The sequence below is a fragment of the Hordeum vulgare genome, chromosome 5H (assembly GCF_904849725.1).
Source record: "Hordeum vulgare subsp. vulgare chromosome 5H, MorexV3_pseudomolecules_assembly, whole genome shotgun sequence".
Taxonomy (NCBI): domain Eukaryota; kingdom Viridiplantae; phylum Streptophyta; class Magnoliopsida; order Poales; family Poaceae; genus Hordeum; species Hordeum vulgare.
Genome location: NC_058522.1, coordinates 504,009,392 through 504,031,875, shown reverse-complemented (window position 1 = coordinate 504,031,875; position 22,484 = coordinate 504,009,392). Strand labels below are relative to the sequence as shown.

Below are 22,484 nucleotides of genomic sequence, written 5' to 3'. Positions count from 1 at the left end.
ATGTTACTTGCCCGAGATTCGATCGTCAGTATCCGCATACCTATTTCAACCTCGTTTACCGGCAAGTCTCTTTACTCGTTCCGTAATACAAGATCCCGCAACTTACACTAAGTCACATTGCTTGCAAGGCTTGTGTGTGATGTTGTATTACCGAGTGGGCCCCGAGATACCTCTCCGTCACACGGAGTGACAAATCCCAGTCTTGATCCATACTAACCCAACGAACACCTTCGGAGATACCTGTAGAGCATCTTTATAGTCACCCAGTTATGTTGCGACGTTTGATACACACAAAGTATTCCTCCGGTGTTAGTGAGTTATATGATCTCATGGTCATAGGAACAAATACTTGACACGCAGAAAAACAGTAGCAACAAAATGACACGATCAACATGCTACGTCTATTAGTTTGGGTATAGTCCATCACGTGATTCTCCTAATGACGTGATCCAGTTATCAAGCAACAACACTTTGTTCATAATCAGAAGACACTGACTATCTTTGATCAACTGGCTAGCCAACTAGAGGCTTGCTAGGGACAGTGTTTTGTCTATGTATCCACACATGTAAATGAGTCTTCATTCAATACAATTATAGCATGGATAATAAAAGATTATCTTGATACATGAATTATAATAATAACCATATTTATTATTGCCTCTAGGGCATAATTCCAACAGTCTCCCACTTGCACTAGAGTCAATAATCTAGCCCTCACATCATCATGCGAATTACATTGTAACAAATCTAACACCCATACAGTTCTGGTGTTGATCATGCTTTGCCCGTGGAAGAGGTTTAGTCAGCGGGTCTGCTACATTCAGATCCGTGTGCACTTTGCATATATTTACGTCCTCCCCTTCGACGTAGTCGCGGATGAGGTTGAAGCGTCGTTTGATGTGTCTGGACTTCTTGTGAAACCGTGGTTCCTTTGCTAAGGCAATGGCACCCGTGTTGTCACAGAACAAGGTTATTGGATTCAGTGCGCTTGGCACCACTCCAATATCCGTCATGAATTGCTTCATCCAGACACCCTCCTTAGCCGCCTCCGAGGCAGCCATGTACTCCGCTTGACATGTAGAATCTGCTGCGACGCTTTGCTTGGAACTGCACCAGCTTACCGCACCCCCATTAAGAATAAATACGTATCCGGTTTGCGACTTAGAGTCGTCCGGATCTGTGTCAAAGCTTGCATCGATGTAACCTTTTACGGCGAGCTCTTCGTCACCTCCATACACGAGAAACATCTCCTTAGTCCTTTTCAGGTACTTCAGGATATTCTTGACCGCCGTCCAGTGATCCAGTCCTGGATTACTCTGGAACCTACCTGCCATACTTATGGCCAGGCTAACGTCCGGTCTAGTGCACAACATTGCATACATGATAGAACCTATGGCTGAAGCATAGGGGACGGTGCGCATATGCTCTCTATCCTCATCAGTTGCTGGGCACTGAGTCTTACTCAATCTCGTACCTTGTAAAACTGGCAAGAACCCTTTCTTGGACTGTTCCATTTTGAACCTCTTCAAAACTTTATCAAGGTATGTGCTTTGTGAAAGTCCTATCAGGCGTTTTGATCTATCCCTGTAGATCTTAATGCCTAGAATGTAAGCAGCTTCTCCTAGGTCCTTCATAGAGAAACTTTTATTCAAGTAATCCTTTATGCTCTCCAAAAACTCTACGTTGTTTTCAATCAGCAATATATCATCCACATATAATATTAGAAACGCCACAGAGCTCCCACTGACTTTATTGTAAATACAAGATTCTCCAACCACTTGTATCAACCCAAATGCTTTGATCACCTCATCAAAGCGTTTGTTCCAACTCCGAGATGCTTGCACCAGTCCATAAATGGATCGCTGGAGCTTGCACACTTGTTAGCATTCTTAGGATCGACAAAACCTTCGGGTTGCATCATATACAATTCTTCCTTAAGGAAACCGTTAAGGAACGCCGTTTTGACATCCATCTGCCAGATTTCATAATCGAAAATGCAGCTATTGCTAACATGATTTTGACGGACTTAAGCATCGCTACGGGTGAGAATGTCTCATCGTAGTCAACTCCTTGAACTTGTGAAAAACCCTTTGCCACAAGTCGAGCTTTATAAACGATCACATTGCCGTCAGCGTCCGTTTTCCTCTTAAAGATCCATTTGTTCTGAATAGCCTTGCGGCCCTCAGGCGGTACTTCCAAAGTCCACACTTTGTTCTCATACATGGATCCTATCTCGGACTTCATGGCTTCTAGCCATTTGTTAGAATCTGGGCCCACCATTGCTTCTTCATAATTTGCAGGTTCATTGTTGTCCAACAACATGATTGATAAGATGGGATTACCGTACCACTCTGGAGCAGCACGTGGTCTCTTCGACCTGCGTGGTTCGACAGAAACTTGAACCGGAGTTTCATGATCATTATCATTAACTTCCTCCTCAACCGGCGTTGCAACGACACAGGTTTCCCCTTGCCATGCGCCACCATCCAGAGGGATGAGAGGTTCGACAACCTCGTCAAGTTTTATCTTCCTCCCACTCAATTCTCTCGAGAGAAACTCCTTCTCGAGAAAAGCTCCGTTATTTGCAACAAACACTTTGCCCTCGGATTTGAGATAGAAGGTGTACCCAACTATCTCTTTTGGGTAACCTATGAAGACGCACCTTTCCGCTTTGGGTTCCAGCTTTTCAGGCTGATGTTTTTTGACATAAGCATCACATCCCCAAACTTTAAGAAACGACAACTTTGGCCTTTTGCCATACCACAGTTCGTATGGTGTCGTCTCAACGGATTTTGATGGTGCCCTATTTAAAGTGAATGCAGTTGTTTCTAATGCATAACCCCAAAACGATAACGGCAAATCGGTAAGAGACATCATAGATCGCACCATCTCTAATAAAGTACGATTACGACGTTCGGACACACCATTACGCTGTGGTGTTCCAGGCGGTGTCAACTGTGAAACAGTTCCACATTGTCTTATGTGAGCACCAAACTCGAAACTCAGATATTCACCCCCACGATCAGACCGTAGGAACTTGATCTTCTTGTTACGATGATTTTCAACTTCACTCTGAAATTGCTTGAACTTTTCAAATGTTTCAGACTTGTGCTTCATTAAGTAGACATAACCATATCTACTCAAATCGTCAGTGAAGGTGAGAAAATAACGATATCCGCCGCGTGCCTCTACGCTCATCGGACCACACACATCGGTATGTATGATTTCCAACAAGTCACTTGCACGCTCCATTGTTCCGGAGAATGGAGTTTTAGTCATCTTGCCCATGAGGCATGGTTCGCACGTGTCAAGTGAATCAAAGTCAAGTGACTCCAAAAGTCCATCGGCATGGAGTTTCTTCATGCGCTTTACACCAATATGACCTAAGCGGGAGTGCCACAAAAATATGGCGCTATCATTGTTAACTCTAACTCTTTTGGTCTCAATGTTATGTATGTGTGTATCGCTATCAAGATTCAATATGAACAATCCTCTCACATTGGGTGCATGACCATAAAAGATGTTACTCATAGAAATAGAACAACCATTATTCTCTGACTTAAAAGAGTAACCGTCTCGCAATAAACAAGATCCAGATATAATGTTCATGCTCAACGCAGGCACTAAATAACAATGATTCAAGTTCATAACTAATCCTGATGGTAACTGAAGTGAAACTGTGCCGACGGCGATTGCATCAACCTTGGAACCATTTCCTACGCGCATCGTCACTTCATCTTTCGCCAGCCTTCGTCTATTCCGCAGTTCCTGTTCCGAGTTGCAAATATGAGCAACAGAACCGGTATCGAATACCCAGGCACTACTATGAGAGCCGGTTAAGTACACATCAATAACATGTATATCAAATATACCTGATTTTTCTTTGGCCGCCTTCTTATCTGCCAGATACTTGGGGCAATTGCGCTTCCAGTGACCCATACCCTTGCAATAGTAACACTCTGTTTCAGGCTTAGGTCCAGCTTTGGGTTTCTTCGTCGGATTGGCAACAGGCTTGCCGCTCTTCTTTGAACTACCCTTCTTGCCTTTGCCGTTTCTCTTGAAACTAGTGGTCTTATTCACCATCAACACTTGATGCTCTTTACGGAGTTCAGACTCTGCGACTTTCAGCATCGCAAACAACTCGCCGGGAGACTTGTTCATCCCTTGCATGTTGTAGTTCAACACAAAGCCTTTATAGCTTGGCGGCAGTGATTGAAGGATTCTGTCAGTGATAGCCTCTTGCGGGAGTTCAATCCCCAGCTCAGCTAGACGGTTTGAGTACCGAGACATTTTGAGCACATGTTCACTGATAGACGAGTTCTCCTCCATCTTGCAAGCATAGAATTTATCGGAGGTCTCATACCTCTCGATCCGGGCGTTCTTCTGAAAGATAAACTTCAACTCTTGGAACATCTCAAATGCTCCATGACGCTCAAAGCGACGTTGAAGTCCCGATTCTAAGCCATACAAGACTGCACATTGAACTACTGAGTAGTCCTCCTTACGTCCTAACCAAGCGTTCTTAACATCCTGATCAGCCATAGCGGGTGGTTCATCTCCTAGCGTAGCATTAAGGACATAATCCTTCTTCCCAGCTTGTAAGATTAGCTTAAGATTACGAGCCCAGTCTACAAAGTTGCTTCCATCATCTTTCAACTTAGCTTTCTCTAGGAACGTATTAAAATTCAGGATGACACTCGCGTGAGCCATGATCTACAACACAAATATATTCAAAGTGGACTTAGACTATGTTCAAGATAATTAGAGTTTAACTTAATCAAATTATATGCTAAACTCCCACTCAAAAAGTACATCTCTCTAGTCATTTGAGTGGTTCATGATCCACTTACACTATCCCAAGTCCGATCATCACGTGAGTTGAGTATAGTTTCAGTGGTAAGCATCCCTATGCTAATCATATCAACTATATGATTCATGATCGACCTTTCGGTCTCATGTGTTCCAAGGCCATGTCTGCACATGCTAGGCTCGTCAAGCTTAACCCGAGTGTTCCGCGTGCGCAACTGTTTTGCACCCGTTGTATGTGAACGTTGAGTCTATCACACACGATCATCACGTGGTGTCTCGAAACGACGAACTGTAGCAACGGTGCACAGTCGGGGAGAACACAATTTCGTCTTGAAATTTTAGTGAGAGATCACCTCATAATGCTACCGTCGTTCTAAGCAAAATAAGGTGCATAAAAGGATTAACATTACATGCAATTCATAAGTGACATGATATGACCATCATCACGTGCTCCTTGATCTCCATCACCAAAGCACCGGCACGATCTTCTTGTTACCGGCGCCGCACCATGATCTCCATCAACGTGTCGCCATCGGGGTTGTCGTGCTACTCATGCTATTACTACTAAAGCTACATCCTAGCAAAATAGTAAACGCATCTGCAAGCACAAACGTTAGTATAAAGACAACCCTATGGCTCCTGCCGGTTGCCGTACCATCGACGTGCAAGTCGATATTATCTATTACAACATGATCATCTCATACATCCAATATATCACATCACATCGTTGGCCATATCACATCACAAGCATACCCTGCAAAAACAAGTTAGACGCCCTCTAATTTTGTTGTTGCATGTTTTACGTGGTGACCATGGGTATCTAGTAGGATCGCATCTTACTTACGCAAACACCACAACGGAGATATATGAGTTGCTATTTAACCTCATCCAAGGACCTCCTCGTTCAAATCCGATTCAAATAAAGTTGGAGAAACTGACACTTGCCAGTCATCTTTGAGCAACGCGGTTACTCGTAGCGATGAAACCAGTCTCTCGTAAGCATACGAGTAATGTCGGTCCAAGCCGCTTCAATCCAACAATACCGTGGAATCAAGAAAAGACTAAGGAGGGCAGCAAAACGCACATCACCGCCCACAAAAACTTTTGTGTTCTACTCGAGAAGACATCTACGCATGAACCTAGCTCATGATGCCACTGTTGGGGAACGTCGCATGGGAAACAAAAAATTTCCTACGCGCACGAAGACCTATCATGGTGATGTCCATCTACGAGAGGGGATGTGTGATCTAATTACCCTTGTAGACCATACAGCAGAAGCGTTAGTGAACGCGGTTGATGTAGTGGAACGTCCTCACGTCCCTCGATCCGCCCCGCGAACCGTCCCGTGATCAGTCCCACGATCTAGTGCCGAACGGACGGCACCTCCGCGTTCAGCACACGTACAACTCGACGATGATCTCGGCCTTCTTGATCCAGCAAGAGAGACGGAGAGGTAGAAGAGTTCTCCGGCAGCGTGCCGGCGCTCCGGAGGTTGGTGATGATCTTGTCTCAGCAGGGCTCCGCCCGACCTCCGCAGAAACGCGATCTAGAGGAAAAACCGTGGAGGTATGTGGTCGGGCTGCCGTGGAAAAATCGTCTCAAATCAGCCCTCAAACCTCCGTATAAATGGGGGGAAGAGGGGGAGCCTTGCCTTGGGGCTCAAGGAGCCCCAAGGGGGTCGGCCGAGCCAAGGGGGGGAAGGTCTCCCCCCCCAAACCGAGTCCAACTTGGTTTGGTGGGCGGAGTCCTTCTTCCCTTTCCCACCTCCTCCTTTTTTTTTTCCATTTGATTTTCTTCCTATGGCGCATAGGGCCTTCTTGGGCTGTCCCACCAGCCCACTAAGGGCTGCTGTGCCACCCCCAAGGCCTATGGGCTTCCCCGGGGTGGGTTGCCCCCCCGGTGAACTCCCGGAACCCATTCGTCATTCCCGGTACATTCCCGGTAACTCTGAAAACCTTCCGGTAATCAAATGAGGTCATCCTATATATCAATCTTCGTTTCCGGACCATTCCGGAAACCCTCGTGACGTCCGTGATCTCATCCGGGACTCCGAACAACATTCGGTAACCAACCATATAACTCAAATACGCATAAAACAACGTCGAACCTTAAGTGTGCAGACCCTCCGGGTTCGAGAACTATGCAGACATGACCTGAGAGACTCCTCGGTCAATATCCAATAGCGGGACCTGGATGCCCATATTGGATCCTACATATTCTACGAAGATCTTATCGTTTGAACCTCAGTGCCAAGGATTCATATAATCCCGTATGTCATTCCCTTTGTCCTTCGGTATGTTACTTGCCCGAGATTCGATCGTCAGTATCCGCATACCTATTTCAATCTCGTTTACCGGCAAGTCTCTTTACTCGTTCCGTAATACAAGATCCCGCAACTTACACTAAGTCACATTGCTTGCAAGGCTTGTGTGTGATGTTGTATTAACGAGTGGGCCCCGAGATACCTCTCCGTCACACGGAGTGACAAATCCCAGTCTCGATCCATACTAACTCAACTAACACCTTCGGAGATACCTGTAGAGCATCTTTATAGTCACCCAGTTACGTTGCGACATTTGATACACACAAAGTATTCCTCCGGTGTTAGTGAGTTATATGATCTCATGGTCATAGGAACAAATACTTGACACGCAGAAAAAAAGTAGCAACAAAATGACACGATCAACATGCTACGTCTATTAGTTTGGGTCTAGTCCATCACGTGATTCTCCTAATGACGTGATCCAGTTATCAAGAAACAACACTTTGTTCATAATCAGAAGACACTGACTATCTTTGATCAACTGGCTAGCCAACTAGAGGCTTGCTAGGGACAGTGTTTTGTCTATGTATCCACACATGTAAATGAGTCTTCATTCAATACAATTATAGCATGGATAATAAACGATTATCTTGATACAGGAATTATAATAATAACCATATTTATTATTGCCTCCAGGGCATAATTCCAACAGTCTTCAACGCAGATGTTGGCTTGTGTGACTTGTTGGAGTAGAACTTACAGCCCTCACATCGGTCGACCATATCTTTAGCCATCTCGTTTGCCTGCAGCCAGAAGAAACTAGCCCTGAATGCCTTGGCGACGATTGCTCTCGAAGAGGCGTGATGACCGCAGGTTCCTGAGTGAATATCTTCCAGGATTAGCTACCCCTCCTCTGGGGAGATGCATCGTTGAAGAACGCCTGAAACGCTTTCCTTGTACAATTGGGCATCAATGACAGTGAATGATTTTGACCTGCGGACTATCTGCCTGGCCTGGACTTCGTATTCTGGTAGTTCCTGCCTCAGGATATATGCAATGACCGGCACAGTCCAATCGGGGATGACAGCAAGAATCTCCATGACCAGATCAACCACAGCAGGTACATCGACTTCAGTCGGATCTGTTGAACTCTTTGGTTGTACTGGTTCCTCTGTAAAAGGATCTTCTTTGACTGAGGGAAGGTGGAGGTGCTCGAGGCATACGTCACTCGGGACTGGTCTCCGAGTGGATTCGAGTTTTGCCAACTCATCAGCTACTTGGTTCTTCAGTCCCGGAACATGGTGAAGTTCTAGACCTTCAAACTTCTTCTCAAGCTTCCTCACTGCATTGCAGTATGTGGTCATGGTGGGGTTCCTGACGTCCCACTCTTTCATCACTTGATTGACCACCAAATCCGAATCGCCGTAGACCATCAGGCGACGGACGCCGAGTGAGATGGCCATGCGCAACCCGTAGAGGAGAGCTTCATACTCTGCCTCGTTGTTGGAGGAATCGAAGTGTATCTATAGCATGTACTTGAGTTTGTCGCCCTTTGGCGATATGATCACAACGCCAGCGCCGGAGCCATTCAACATCTTGGACCCATCGAAGAACATTGTCCAATGGGCCGAGTAGATGTGGGTCGGTTGCTGTTGTTCTACCCATTCTGCTATGAAGTCAGCCAGAGCTTGAGACTTAATAGCTTTCTTGGCCTCGAACTTGATATCGCAGTACAGCATCTCCATTGCCCACTTCGCCACTCGGCCTGACGCATCTCGATTGTGGAGAATTTCCGACAACGGAGCATCAGAAACGACAGACACCGAGTGGTCTTGGAAATAATGGGCCACCTTCTTCGCAGTCATGTAGATCCCGTAGATAAGTTTTTGGTAGTGGGGATACCTCTGCTTGGAAGGAGTCAGGACTTCGGAGACGTAGTACACTGGCCGCTGAACTTTATATGATTTGCCTTCTTCTTCTCGTTCGACTGTAAGAACAGTACTGACGACTTGATTTGTAGCCGCGATATACAGAAGAAGGGGCTCTTTACTGAGCGGTGCAGTAAGAACTGGCTGGGTGGAAAGTAGGACTTTGAGGTCGTCGAATGCGACTTGGGCTTCGTCTGTCCACTCGAAAGTATCTGATTTCTTCATGAGTCGGTACAGAGGAAGCGCTTTCTCGCCAAGTCGACTCATGAACCTGCTCAAAGCCGCTAGGCAACCTGTGAGCCATTGAACATCGTGTATTCTGACCGGCCTCTCCATTCGGACGATGGTCTGTATAAGCCTGACAGTAGATGTGTAGGGTATGAAAAGGATGGGCAGAGCCCCAGCTACGGCGAGGTTGTATGGGTTCAGGCCCCTCTACGGTGGAGGTAATAGCCCTACGTCTCACTGCTCTGGGAGCTTGTTGTCGAGTGGAATATGGAATACAATGATTTGCTAACCCCTGCACCAGCGGGGGAGGGTGGCTTATATAGAGTGCGCTGCCCTCCACAACGGTTCCGGTACAGGGGTGGAGTAGTGGCGATTGAATGCGTACGTTACAGGTAACGTACGTCCTAAATGCTAATAAATGCACTGGGAAACGTACGACCATTTCCCTCCACGGGGGTTACGATGTTCCGAGTGACATCCAGTCGGTTAGTTGGATGTTCTCCGAATGCAAGTCTCCGACTGGATGGTCGAGGACCCGTTACCGACTGGACGATGGGGACTTCTTAATTCAGTCGGAACTGACTAAGGGCCTTGTCCCTTATGAGGGGTAGTCCTTGGGTAGGACTTACAGGGCAGGCCCATGACCCTACCCTAGGACTATAACCCCATCATTAGTCCCCGAATAGATTGGGGTTGGAACGACGAAGCGATGCTTGAAGTTTGGATCCGACTGGAATGGATGTGAGTTTGGCGTTGCTTGCCTCGATCCATTTTATCTTCTCTGACCAACGATCCGAGTGGAAATCTTTGTGGAACAAACTGTCGGAAACCGAGTGCTTCCAGGGTATCTCTTGACGTGACCAGTCAACTGACAGCGGCGGATTTTCCGGGATCCTCAAATTTCGGTTTCCGCGCACTTAGCGGGGATGACGCTAGCGCGCTCGAGTAGCGCCTGACGCCTCGATTCTAGCGCCTTCAACTTCTCCACTGATATTGCCGCGGTCGATCGGGGGATAAGGTTTCGGGGCCACCTGCCAGCGACCCAGTCGGAACCTTACTTAAGTCCCAGCGGCAAGGGTTTTCCATTATGCCCGCCGGATCTTTTGCCTTTGCTTCGTCCTCCTCGCCGCCTCCAGCGCACCTAACCTCTCCACTCCTCCTTCCCCTCCGCGGATTCGCAGCTTCCGCCATGACCAAGGGTCAGACCAGCAAGATGGAGGCGAGGAAGAAGAAGGGGAAGGCGGCGGCTCCTGCTCAGCGGCGGCAGCGGCCGTTGCCGGCGGGGTGGATCCAAGGCGACTTCCTCCCCTCCACGGTGACGGAGGGGGATCTGCTGCAGCTGGTGGAGCACGGGATGATCGTGCACAAGTCTTGGAGGCTGCCGGCGGAGAATGAGGTCGAGCCGGCGCCTCGGGAGGGGAGCGCGTCCTGCTGCTCAGCCATGTCTATCGAGGTTTCTCTCTGCCCCCGCGTCCTTTCTTCAAGGGCATTATGAACCACTTCGGGGCACAGCTTCCCCACTTTCCCCCGAATGCTATTGCCCATCTCTCTGCTTTCATAGTTATGTGCGAGTGCTTCATCGGCCGCCCTCCCCATTGGGGGTTGTTCAAACATATATTCTCTGCTAGATCTCAAACTATCAAACGACTCAGCCAATCGGATGATAAAACGCATCTTCTCCAACTCTGCGGAGGCTTAGGTTTCCAGAAAAAGAGTCGGAGTAGTTATCCTGCTCTTCAGCTGAGTGAGTCGGTTAGGAACTGGCAGTCGACGTGGTTCTACTGCCAAGACGTTGCCTGCGCGAATGCCTCGACAGGGTTGCCTCCTTTTAGCTTAGATCGTCCCGCTCCACCTAAGCAGCTCGCGCTCACGAAGGCAGAGAAGATCGACATCCAGCCCCTGGTCGACGCACTCGTAGACGTCGTCAGAAGGGGAGTCACCGGCATGGATTTGCTGGAGACTTTCCTTGGTCGGCGCATACAACCACTGCAGGCTCGCGACCACGCCATGTGGCACTACATGGGGCCCGAAGACTCCACTCGGACCAACGTCTTGAGCGTGACCGAGGAGAAGGTGGCGCCGTGGGTGCTCCAGATCACAGGCGCCTGTGAGAACCCCAGAGGGTCTCGGCGAGTGAGGGCTTTCAGCGCGGACAATCCTCCTCCGAACCAGGTGAGTACCATTTGTCGAGTGCACGTATCTGTTTTAGTTTTATCGCTTTCTTGAATCTCTGCCTGTCGTTTGATGTCGCCGACTGTATTTCACGCAGAAGTGGACCAACTGGTTTTCTCCTGTCTCGAACGGGAACCCGGACGAGGAGGAGGAAGAAGGCAGCTAGGAGGGCAGTGTGGAGAGCGGCGAGTATGTCTCCGACAGTGGGGAGACGGAGGAGGAGTCCGGTGAAGAAGAGGAGGATGACGAAGAGCAGGACTCGCCGCCTCCGCTGCCAGAGCACCGGACCAAGCACCGACATGAACCTGTGGTTCCCTCGGCCCCTCCGGCATCCTCGAGTGCTCCGCCTGCTGCTCCCGTGGTTCCGAGTGCTCGAAGCGCCAAGAGGGCCAGGGACGTTGCTGTCGAGTCCGTGGGTCAGCCTTCCAAGGTGGCCAAACCGAGTGGGTATAAACCTCGGAAGGCTTTGCCGCGGATAAGGGTCGTCGTTCCCGTCACCTCGACGTAAGTGTACTGTTCCTCTAACTTCCTCTGATATCCAATTGGACTGATGTTTTATTGGTTGAATGAATTTCACTCGACAGGGTTGCCACCTCTGCCACCTCTCCGGCGCGCCAGGAGGATGATCCCATGGACGCGGACAACGTCGTCTCGTCCCAGCCAGGTGCGTTGTAGCGATTCCGAGAGTTTTATATTATCGCATCGTGGATTCTGTCTTTGGTCTTGCCCTTTCCTTTTTCTGAGATCCCGCGCCGTGCGGTCCGGCAGGGGCGATTTATGTGGATGAGGGTGACCAGGGGAGACCTGAGCAAGCCGCGGAGCCTGTCCTTGAGGCTACCCCGCCAGTTACTGCTCTTGCCGCGGTCGTGCCGCGGACTGAGGCGATGCCGCCGACTGAGGAGGCGCTGGTGGCTGCTGAACCGACTGGAACGGGCCTTGGGATGCCCAAGGAGCCTCCAACGATGCCAGGCCCGTCAAATGTCGAGTTCAACATCGAACACCTCCCGCAGGATCAGGTGGGAGCGGCCAAGGGAGCCATGGTGCAGGCAGAGCTGATGGCGGGAGAAGCCAAGAAGGCGTACGACTCCATCGCCTCTCTGTACCAGCGCAGCTTGGAGCTGCGGGACGATATCCGAGTAAGTAGTCTAGTAAGTATTTGCTTTTCTCTTGTTTCTCTTTGTAACCCACTGGGTGTGCTCGGAGACCGTATGATGTTTGCAATGGGTTCACTCTGAGTGAACCCAGTGGGTGTAGTCCCTGAGACTTCTGTCGAGTGCTTGCACCGGCAGTTGTCTTTATGCATATTGTCTCTGACTTAGTCATATTCGTAAATAATATGGTCGACTACTAACAGTTGGGGCACTCGGAGTGCACCTAATGTAAGAGTCTCCGAGAGTAATTTTACTCAAGTCGGGTGGTATTATCCTTGTAGGCGTAAGTGTTGTCATGAATCTCAATAGGGCGGACCTGTTTGAGTTGCATGCCAGTGGGGTCACTCTCAGTGAACCCACTGGGTGTAGTCCCCGAGACCGCTGTCGACTGCTTGCGTCGGCAGGGGTCTGAAGAACTTAGACTTTGTATTGTTGAATTTGTCTGATCGTCTCTTGGCGCTGACTGGCAGAAAACTTGCGAGATGGGGACATCATATGAGACTCTGAGGGCAGAAAAGGTGCAATTTGCTAGTGAGCTGGATGCGGCACTGATTGCAATGGCTGGAATGAAGGAAGTGCTGGCGGAACGAGAGAAGTCGTTGGAGCAGGCTCGTGAAGTGAACAAAGCGCTGACTGTTGAAGTTGGGAAGATGGGGAAGCAAAGGTCCACGCTGATGGGACAAATGGATGTGCTGAACAAACGGTGTATAGCGCAGGAGAAATACGTCAGTGACTGGGCTCGGCAGATGATGACGCGTCTGGGTGGTAAGTCATGTTTTTCCGAGTGCTTGTGGTACGTGCGTTACACTCGGCGCTGATTGTTTGCTTGCCCTGTGTTTGCAGATTTTTGCATGGACGCTGAAGCTGAAGCAGCTAACGTGGAGCCGTCGATTCGCGAGAACATTCCACTCGGCGAGGACGCCAATCAAGACCTGCTCGCAGCGCACATTCGCGTGGGCAAAGTTGGTACTTTCATCGGTCGACTGAGAGAAGTCGTCGGCCGGATCGACAAGGAGCTTTGGCCGGAAGATGAGTCGCGGCAGGAGATGGAAAACTTGATGAGTCGACTGGAGGAGGTCCCCAACCGAGTGCAGTCATGGAAGAAATCTGCGGCTCGCTGTGGTGCAGACGTTGCTCTGTCCTTGGTCCGAGTGCATTGCAAGGAGGTGCGCGAGGAGAAGCTGAAAGCGTTGAAGGTCGCCAACACGAAGAAACTTCGATTCGAAGACTTCATGGAAACCTTCCTTGAAAGTGCCACCCGCATCGCCGACGGAATCGACCTGGACACCTTCGTGGAGCCCTCCAGTCCTGGCGCCAATCCAGACAATGCGTAAGAAAACTTTATCCTCGGTATGCCGAGTGTTGATTTGTAAGAAACTTTGGCCACTGCTGTTGGCCGTCACATTCTTGTTTCGGTGTGGGTAAGCTTGATCCACACCGAGCCACTATCTTTGTTTGAACCTTGAATCGAATCCTTTGCTCTTTTGTTGCAATTTGGACTCTAGTTTTTGTTTGGCGTTTCTTGGTGAAGCCAAAGGCAAACATTCGACTCATGTGGATGTCAAAACAACTGCCCCAACTGTCGTGGGTATAAGCCTGACAGTAGATGTGTAGGGTACGAAAAGGATGGGCAGAGTCCCAGCTACGGCGAGGTTGTATGAGTTCAGGCCCCTCTACGGTGGAGGTAATAGCCCTACGTCTCCGTGCTCTGGGAGCTTGTTGTCGAGTGGAATATGGAATACAATGATTTGCTAACCCCTGCACCAGCGGGGGAGGGTGGCTTATATAGAGTGCGCTGCCCTCCACAACGGTTCCAGTACATGGGTGGAGTAGTGGAGATTGAATGCTTACGTTACAGGTAACGTACGTCTTAAATGCTAATAAATGCACCGGGAAACGTACGACCGTTTCCCTCCAGGGGGGTTACGATGTTCCGAGTGGCATCCAGTCGGTTAGTTGGATGTTCTCCGAATGCAAGTCTCCGACTGGATGGTCGAGGACCTGTTACCGACTGGACGATGGGGACTCCTTAATTCAGTCGGAACTGACTAAGGGCCTTGTCCCTTATGAGGGGTAGTTCTTGGGTAGGACTTACAGGGCAGGCCCATGACCCTACCCTAGGACTATAACCCCATCAGACGACACCAAGCCCATCGTCTTATTCAGGTGTGGTCTGGAGAGGCACGGCTCCAGGGATGCAAATGACCGCGCATCCCTTCCTCAGAGGTGGAGCTCAAGCGGCTGGCGGTGGCCATGGTGGCGGAACGTGTCTCGGGCAGGCGGGCTCCTTCTTACATCGCGGCTCTGCACCAACCTTCGCCGGCGCTCCTGCGCCGGTGAACTCCTGGCCCCGCCTCCCTGTTGCTCGTATACTTGCATCGTATACAGTCACTGTTGCTCGTATACTTGCATCTAGAAGAGAAGAGGAATTGAAGAGAGCTGAAGAGATAGCAAGAAGGAAACATGAGGTAGCACAGAAGAAATCTGAGCTTGCAGAGACAAGAAGAGTGGCTGCATTGGAGAGAACTGCCAAGAAGAAAGAAGAAGCAGAATTAAACAAGGAGGTTTAAGGTGAGACCAGAAAAATTATTGAAGACACAAAGAAAACAATAGTTGCTAAGAGGAAAGAAAACCAAGAAGCAAAGAGAAGAGCTACAACTGAGAAGGGGGCACAAAAGAGGGCAGAGAGGGAAGCAACTGCTGCAAAAAAAAAGAGCAAAAGAAACTTGCTGCTGCACACAAGGCAAAAGAGAAAAGACTTGTCGCCGCATAAAAAGAAGAGGGGAAGAGACTTGTTGCTGCACAAAAAGAAGAGGAGAAGAGACTTGATGTTACTAAAAGAGAAGCACATAAGAAGGTTGATGTTGCACACAGGGCCGGTCCTGAGATTTCAGGGGCCCGGGGCGAAACTCAAACTCGGGGCCCCTTACATAAACATCATCACAATAAAAATGTCAGATGCTTGAAATTATCAATGGCGTCAATCGTTTTTTTCTAAAGAAGAACCTAAGGCGAAGACTGGAGTGACGTAGCCGACCGCGACACCTAGGCGAAGCCCATGATGTTGCTCGCAGCGGGTAGTCGCTTGTAGCGCTAGACTATAAAGTATCATGTTCGCATGGCTAAGACCTAACCAGTTCGCTTGATCTTTATTATTAATTAGCTCCTTTCCTAATAAAAATGGGTAATTGAAAACTTCATAATTAGTTGTTGATGTTTGTAACTCCTACAATTCATTCTACTTCTGTAGTTTTATAGGCACAAATTAATCTATCTAATGTTAAAAAAGAGCCATTGACTAACCAAGCACAATAATCAAAATTAGATACAAATAGCAAGCTAACCTTTTTCGTTGCACCATCGCCGCTCATGCTTAATCATGCAGGTGCGACCAGCCGGCCGGCCGGCCATACGCAGTGCACGTGTGCAGCTCTGGATCATTACCCCTTCACACCTTTTATCGATCAACTGTTTGCAACTTAATCAGGCGCTCAACGTTGGGGCGATATTGATTGGTAGGGAATCGCGGAACGTGCGTCAGTGCATATGCTAGAAGGACATGGAGACTAGATCACCGGGGAAAGGAGTTGCGGACTCCATCGGCGACTCGACGCCGGCGCATCACGAGTTCGCTTCTCCACCTGCGACTCGCGATCGCGGCCAGTCGATCAGGGAATATGCGACGGCGCCTACTGTCTAGGGCAACCAACTGCTGCTACCAGTCTATCTGGGCCCATGGGCTACCTGCCTACGCACCACATTTTGGGGGCCCCTGGATCTCGGGGGCCCGGGGCGGCGGCCCCCCTGCCCCTCCTCAGGGCCGGCCCCGGTTGCACAGGAGAGAATTATGGCAATTGCAGAGAGATCAAAGGAGCAAAGGTTGGCTGAAAAATAAATCTAGCCAAAATGAATCTGAATGTCCAAGAAAGGCTGCCAAATCATCAAGGTTTGATATATTTAAGTAGGTTGTAGGACATGAAGTGTTTGGTACCTTCCTGATCATACTTTTTGTGTTATTGATATGATCATGCATGGTGCCAATTTGCTTGTGATTGTAAGAAAGTACTGCTAGAATCTATTTTGGTTATGTATGGATGACGGAGGATGGGCATTACTTTTTCTCAGTTTTAAATCTCTTTTACTGAACTTATTCTCAGTACTGCAAGAATCTATTGCAAATATATTGATAACATGCATCATTGCATCTCTTGTAGTGAACATATCATAGATAGATAGATAAATAGGTTCAAGATAGGCATAGACACCATTATATGACATATCAACCATTACATGACACTGAATACACATTTACCTAGCACTACTACATCATATCATCTACTAACTAACACCATTTCAAAAGACCAAAAGTAGCATCTTGACCACATCAGCAATGCAACATTACTAACATCTTGAGCATCACCCCAAAAATAAACCTCTTCACCACTTCATTTCCTTCACTTCTTCAACATCAACACAACAACAACAAGACCTAGCACCACCACTGCAGCAAACAACATCTTCATGAGCTTCACAAGCTTCCTCCCTAACATCATGAGTGCAAATGCTTGCTGCCTGCTCATCCCACAACTTGCTTCCTTCTTTGCAAACTTGTTGGACCTACTGATGGGTGCATTCATCTGCACCAGTTCCTGTGCAGCAGCCAGTTGGTCCCTCCGTTCCTCTGCCCCACCAATGGCATCCATAGCGGCATCACCGACGAGGTAGTGTTTGTCAACAAGGTACTCGTCATACTCCAACTCCCAACGCCAAAAATCGCGAGAAACCTATCCCAAATTTGGGGAAGCAAGAGGTCAAAAACTAGCATCTTTCCATTGAAATCGAAGACAAAGCATACAAAAATCAAAGATAAAGCATCCAAAGCATCAAAAACTACCCCCATGGGTGCGGCATGTGTAGAAGATCCACCCGTCGTGCTTCTCAGTGTAGGTTAATATACATGTGCACCTTCTGCTTGCAGCTTGGGCAACATATCAGGGGCAGCGCCATTGCCCTGCGGCTGACGGCGGCGGTGGAGGAGCTTGGGGCAGACATGAGCTGAGAACGACGAGAGAGAGGAGTGGTGGCGGGCGAGACAGAGGAGCGACAGGATTGAAGAAGAGCAGCGGGATTGAGGATTAGGGATTCCTGCTATTTTACACTTGACCTCTCCATAAAAGATTGGCCTAATCGAAGCTGAGAACGTGGCGGTCAACAAGTGGTCAAATGAGCCTGTACGCACCGCATACGAGCAACAGTGATCGGATTTTCACGTCACATCGTATATAGTGATCGTAAAAGCCATATTCTAAAGTTGGATGACCGTATTGTGCTTCCATGTCAACTGCAAGGACCGTGAGTGTATTTATCTCTAAAATATAAATCAAATATAATGGTGGGCTTCTTCAGACCTCATTCAGCTCAAAATCCGCCCATGAAGCCAATTTGAATGCTCTAACTTTTGCGAAGCTGGAATCTATTGTATCCAAGACTAGTGTTTTCAAAGATAGTCTTTTCGGAATTTCAAAATCACTATGTGTGCTCGTCGTATGAACAACTCTCGACTAGAGAGTATTCTTAATAATGCGATAAGAGTATAACATAACAATTTTTTTGAATGTAGGTTTAGTTGGTCTCCATGGAGCGAGACCTAGTCCTATTTGGGGAGGCCTCTGGTAGTTTGGATGGACATAGCTCTGTCGGTTCAGGTTGTAATGCAACTCCTCGCACTTGACTCTAAAATGACTTAGGCTATTGAAAGGCCCAAAAACAATAGTATTCTTCCCTTGAGTTCATTCAAGTGAGAGTATATGTCCATGGGGCTAAGAGAAGGGGTCCCTTGACAAATGATCAAGGTTGCGCAAGGTGATGATAGGTATATTGGTAAATCTGTATCCACGAGTTCATGAAGTATTCAAAGGTGGGGGTCTATAGTCCATGGTACATCAATCATTTCCACCCATGTATGAATGGGCCTTTGGCTAGTTGGGCTCATTTAGATTTGGGCTCAGTTACTTCTTGCCTTAAATATTGACTTTGACATTTCATTTTGGTTTCCCTTTTTATTTGTTGACCATGATAATTTGCTTGGCCTTTTATTTAATTTTTTGTGGTTTTGATTGTTTTTTAAACACAATACAGATGAAAACATTCACGTACGCACACATGCATTCATTTTTATGAACATACACATCCACATCATGTCCCTATCATCTTGAAATTTATGAAGTCATAGTAGACATCTAGTCGTCGAGGGGAATTCTCCTCGGATTGAATGTGTATCGTCGAAAATTGTGAAATAAATGCGAGCGCCAGGACTTGAATCTTGATGGACTGGGATAACACAGTTTCTCTAACTATCCAACCGTATGTTGGTTCGCGATAGTTTGGATTGCTTACCACATGTGTCATGTGGTTGCTAGGACTTCCATTAATCCGGCCGAACCTTGTTAATTGAGTTGGATATTTCTTGACCATTTTAGACCTTATTAAGAGCATCTTCAACAACAGCGTAAAAAATCCGCGTCCAATAAATTTTTAGCGCGCCACTGTAGCACTTTTAAAACGCGGGGACGGAAGCATCTCCAATAGACACGCGCTAATGCGGCGCCCAATCCACCCCGGTCCAGCGACCCACCCACAGCAGCTCAGAGTTTGCTGCGCGCGCAAGCCGGCACACCAAATATGCTGCCCGCGATAGCGTTTTTAAGCGCGTGCCCAAAAATTTTTAGCGCGAGCACAGTTTTGCAGCGCCTGTTGGAGCTGTTCGGCGCCAAAAAACGAATCTTTTAACGCGCGGTGTAGTTTTGGGGCGTCTGTTGGAGATGGTCTAACCGGCTTGAACCGTGTTGAAAAAAAAAACCCGGCTTGAATTTTTGTTGACGAGCCATAGTTGCATATTACGTACGTTACTTGCTCTTTAATTTCAAGCTACATTTTGTAGAACATGAGCCATGCATGAGACGTAGGCGTCCAAACTTTGGCTAGCGCAGCTGAATGCACGTCCACAAGGCACCAAAGGCGCAGGCGGCAACTTTGCTCGTTTATTATCTTGCGGGTCCAAGATGAGTTCCAGACCATGGACGAATTCCACTTCGGGCTCCCAATCTCCTCTGCCGGATTCCGATAAGTTTCCTGCCAAGAAGCATCCCAATCCTCTCAATGCCAAGCAACAACATCAACATGTGGTGGGGGTCGCTGCTGCTGCTCGCGGCGGCGGTGGCGGTGGCTGCCGCTGAGCCGCCGTCGACGCTCGCTGGCCCGTCGCGGCCGGTGACGGTGACGCCGCGGGAAAACAGGGGCCACGCGGTGGACCTGCCGGACACGGACCCCCGGGTGCAGCGCCGGGCCACGGGCTGGGCTCCCGAGCAGGTCGCCGTCGCGCTCTCCGCCGCTCCCACCTCTGCCTGGGTCTCCTGGATCACCGGTAAGCTTTTTCGCCGGACTCTGATATTCGTGGACTGGATGGCAAGGCATTGATTCTTGGTTCCGCAGGGGAATTCCAGATGGGCGGCACCGTGAAGCCGCTGGACCCCCGCACGGTCGGCAGCGTCGTGCGCTACGGGCTCGCCGCCGACTCTTTGGTTCGCGAGGCCACCGGCGACGCGCTCGTGTACAGCCAGCTCTACCCCTTCGAGGGCCTCCACAACTACACCTCCGGCATCATCCACCACGTCCGCCTCCAAGGTGACCGCCATCGCTCGCTCATCCCCTGCTCCACAACCACAATCTCCTTTTGTATTTGTGCAGGTTTTCCAGCAGACGTGACGTGACTGAGACCTGCATGCAGGGCTTGAGCCTGGGACCAAGTACTACTACCAGTGCGGCGACCCGGCCATCCCGGGGGCGATGAGCGCCGTCCACGCGTTCCGGACGATGCCGGCGGCGGGGCCGCGGAGCTACCCGGGGAGGATCGCCGTGGTGGGAGACCTCGGGCTCACGTACAACACCACCTCGACCGTGGACCACATGACGAGCAACCGGCCGGACCTGGTCGTCCTCGTCGGCGACGTCAGCTACGCCAACATGTACCTCACCAACGGCACCGGAACGGACTGCTACTCCTGCTCCTTCGGCAAGTCAACGCCCATCCACGAAACCTACCAGCCGCGCTGGGACTACTGGGGAAGGTACATGGAGCCGGTGACGTCGAGCACGCCGATGATGGTGGTGGAAGGGAACCACGAGATAGAGGAGCAGATCGGCAACAAGACGTTCGCGGCCTACCGCTCCCGGTTCGCGTTCCCGTCGGCGGAGAGCGGGTCCTTCTCCCCCTTCTACTACTCCTTCGACGCCGGCGGGATCCACTTCATCATGCTCGGCGCCTACGCCGACTACGGCAGGTCAGGGGAGCAGTACAGATGGCTGGAGAAGGACCTGGCGAAGGTGGACAGGTCGGTGACCCCCTGGCTGGTGGCCGGCTGGCACGCGCCATGGTACACCACGTACAAGGCTCACTACAGGGAGGTGGAGTGCATGAGAGTGGCCATGGAGGAGCTGCTCTACTCCCACGGCCTCGACATCGCCTTCACCGGCCATGTATGTATATATCGATCACACCCTCTGGCATTGACACCTCCATTCTCCGGACATTGGCAAGGAACCGAGAGTGATCGCTTGCTTGCTGGCTGTCATGCTGCAGGTGCACGCGTACGAGCGCTCCAACCGGGTGTTCAACTACACGCTGGACCCGTGCGGCGCCGTGTACATCTCGGTGGGCGACGGCGGGAACCGGGAGAAGATGGCCACCACCCACGCCGACGAGCCGGGGCACTGCCCGGACCCGCGGCCAAAGCCCAACGCCTTCATTGCCGGCTTCTGCGCCTTTAACTTCACGTCCGGCCCGGCCGCCGGCAGGTTCTGCTGGGACCGGCAGCCGGACTACAGCGCGTACCGGGAGAGCAGCTTCGGCCATGGCATCCTCGAGGTACGAACTAGGAAAAGAGAATTCTGACCAGCTAGATATATAATACTCCTTTCGTTTGTTTTTAGTCTCCATATAAGATTTGATCAAAGTCAAGTGATACAAAGTTTGACCAAATATATATCAAAAGATATCAACATCTATAATACTAAATCTATATGCTATGAAAATTAGTATCATGATGCATCTACTAATATTAATTTTATATTATATAAATGTTGATATTTTATTCTATAAATTTAGTTAAAGTTTATGAAGTTTGACTTTGATCAAATCTTATACGGGGACTAAAAGAATCGGAGGAAGTATATGGTTGGGTTGACCGATGAGACGATGAAATTTGTTTCACGCAGGTGAAGAACGAGACGCACGCTCTGTGGAGATGGCACAGGAACCAGGACCTGTACGGGAGCGCCGGAGATGAGATTTACATTGTTCGGGAGCCGGAGAGGTGCTTGCACAAGCACAACTCGACCAGGCCCGCACACGGTCCGTAAAAATGGCAACTACAGACGGTTCGCCCAAGCCGGAGATTAACTGTTCTACCACTACTGGAGTATATCGCCCCGTGCAATAATGGCAACTATAGACGGTTCGCCCATGCGTGGAAATAAAAATAGATGTGGCCAGGTCTCAGCCGAGTGAATACTATCTTCGTCATAGTTTATTTGTCATCTTCGTATTTTGCATCAAAATTTAACCATGATTTAACTGACAATATGTTAATGCATCATTGTTTTTATGACATGCATTAATAATTTTTTAATTAAATCCATGGTCAAAAATTATGCCAAACTACTAATAAGGGGACCAATAAATCAGGACAAAGACACTGACATGTAAGAAAGAAAAAATATACACTCAATGTAAAATCTCACCAATATTGCATCGATTGAAACATAATCAAGTGCCAGTCAAATGAGATTTGGCAAAACTGAATAAAAAGAGTAATGCTACATCTACAAAGGTTTACTTAAAGATTTTACGTACAAACTGATGTGTAGGATTGTGAT

The 22,484-nt window shown here is 49.0% G+C and overlaps 1 protein-coding gene across 1 annotated transcript; it reads left to right on the top strand.

The window, feature by feature from the left end:
• Positions 1–19,582: 19,582 nt before the first annotated feature.
• LOC123397589 (purple acid phosphatase 15-like) lies at positions 19,583–22,213 on the top strand. Its single transcript, XM_045092126.1, has 5 exons — positions 19,583–19,974; positions 20,043–20,234; positions 20,338–21,086; positions 21,190–21,474; positions 21,825–22,213. Exons 1-5 carry the CDS (start codon positions 19,710–19,712, stop codon positions 21,966–21,968), a joined length of 1,635 nt encoding a protein of 544 aa, XP_044948061.1. The 5' UTR covers positions 19,583–19,709; the 3' UTR covers positions 21,969–22,213.
• Positions 22,214–22,484: the final 271 nt, after the last annotated feature.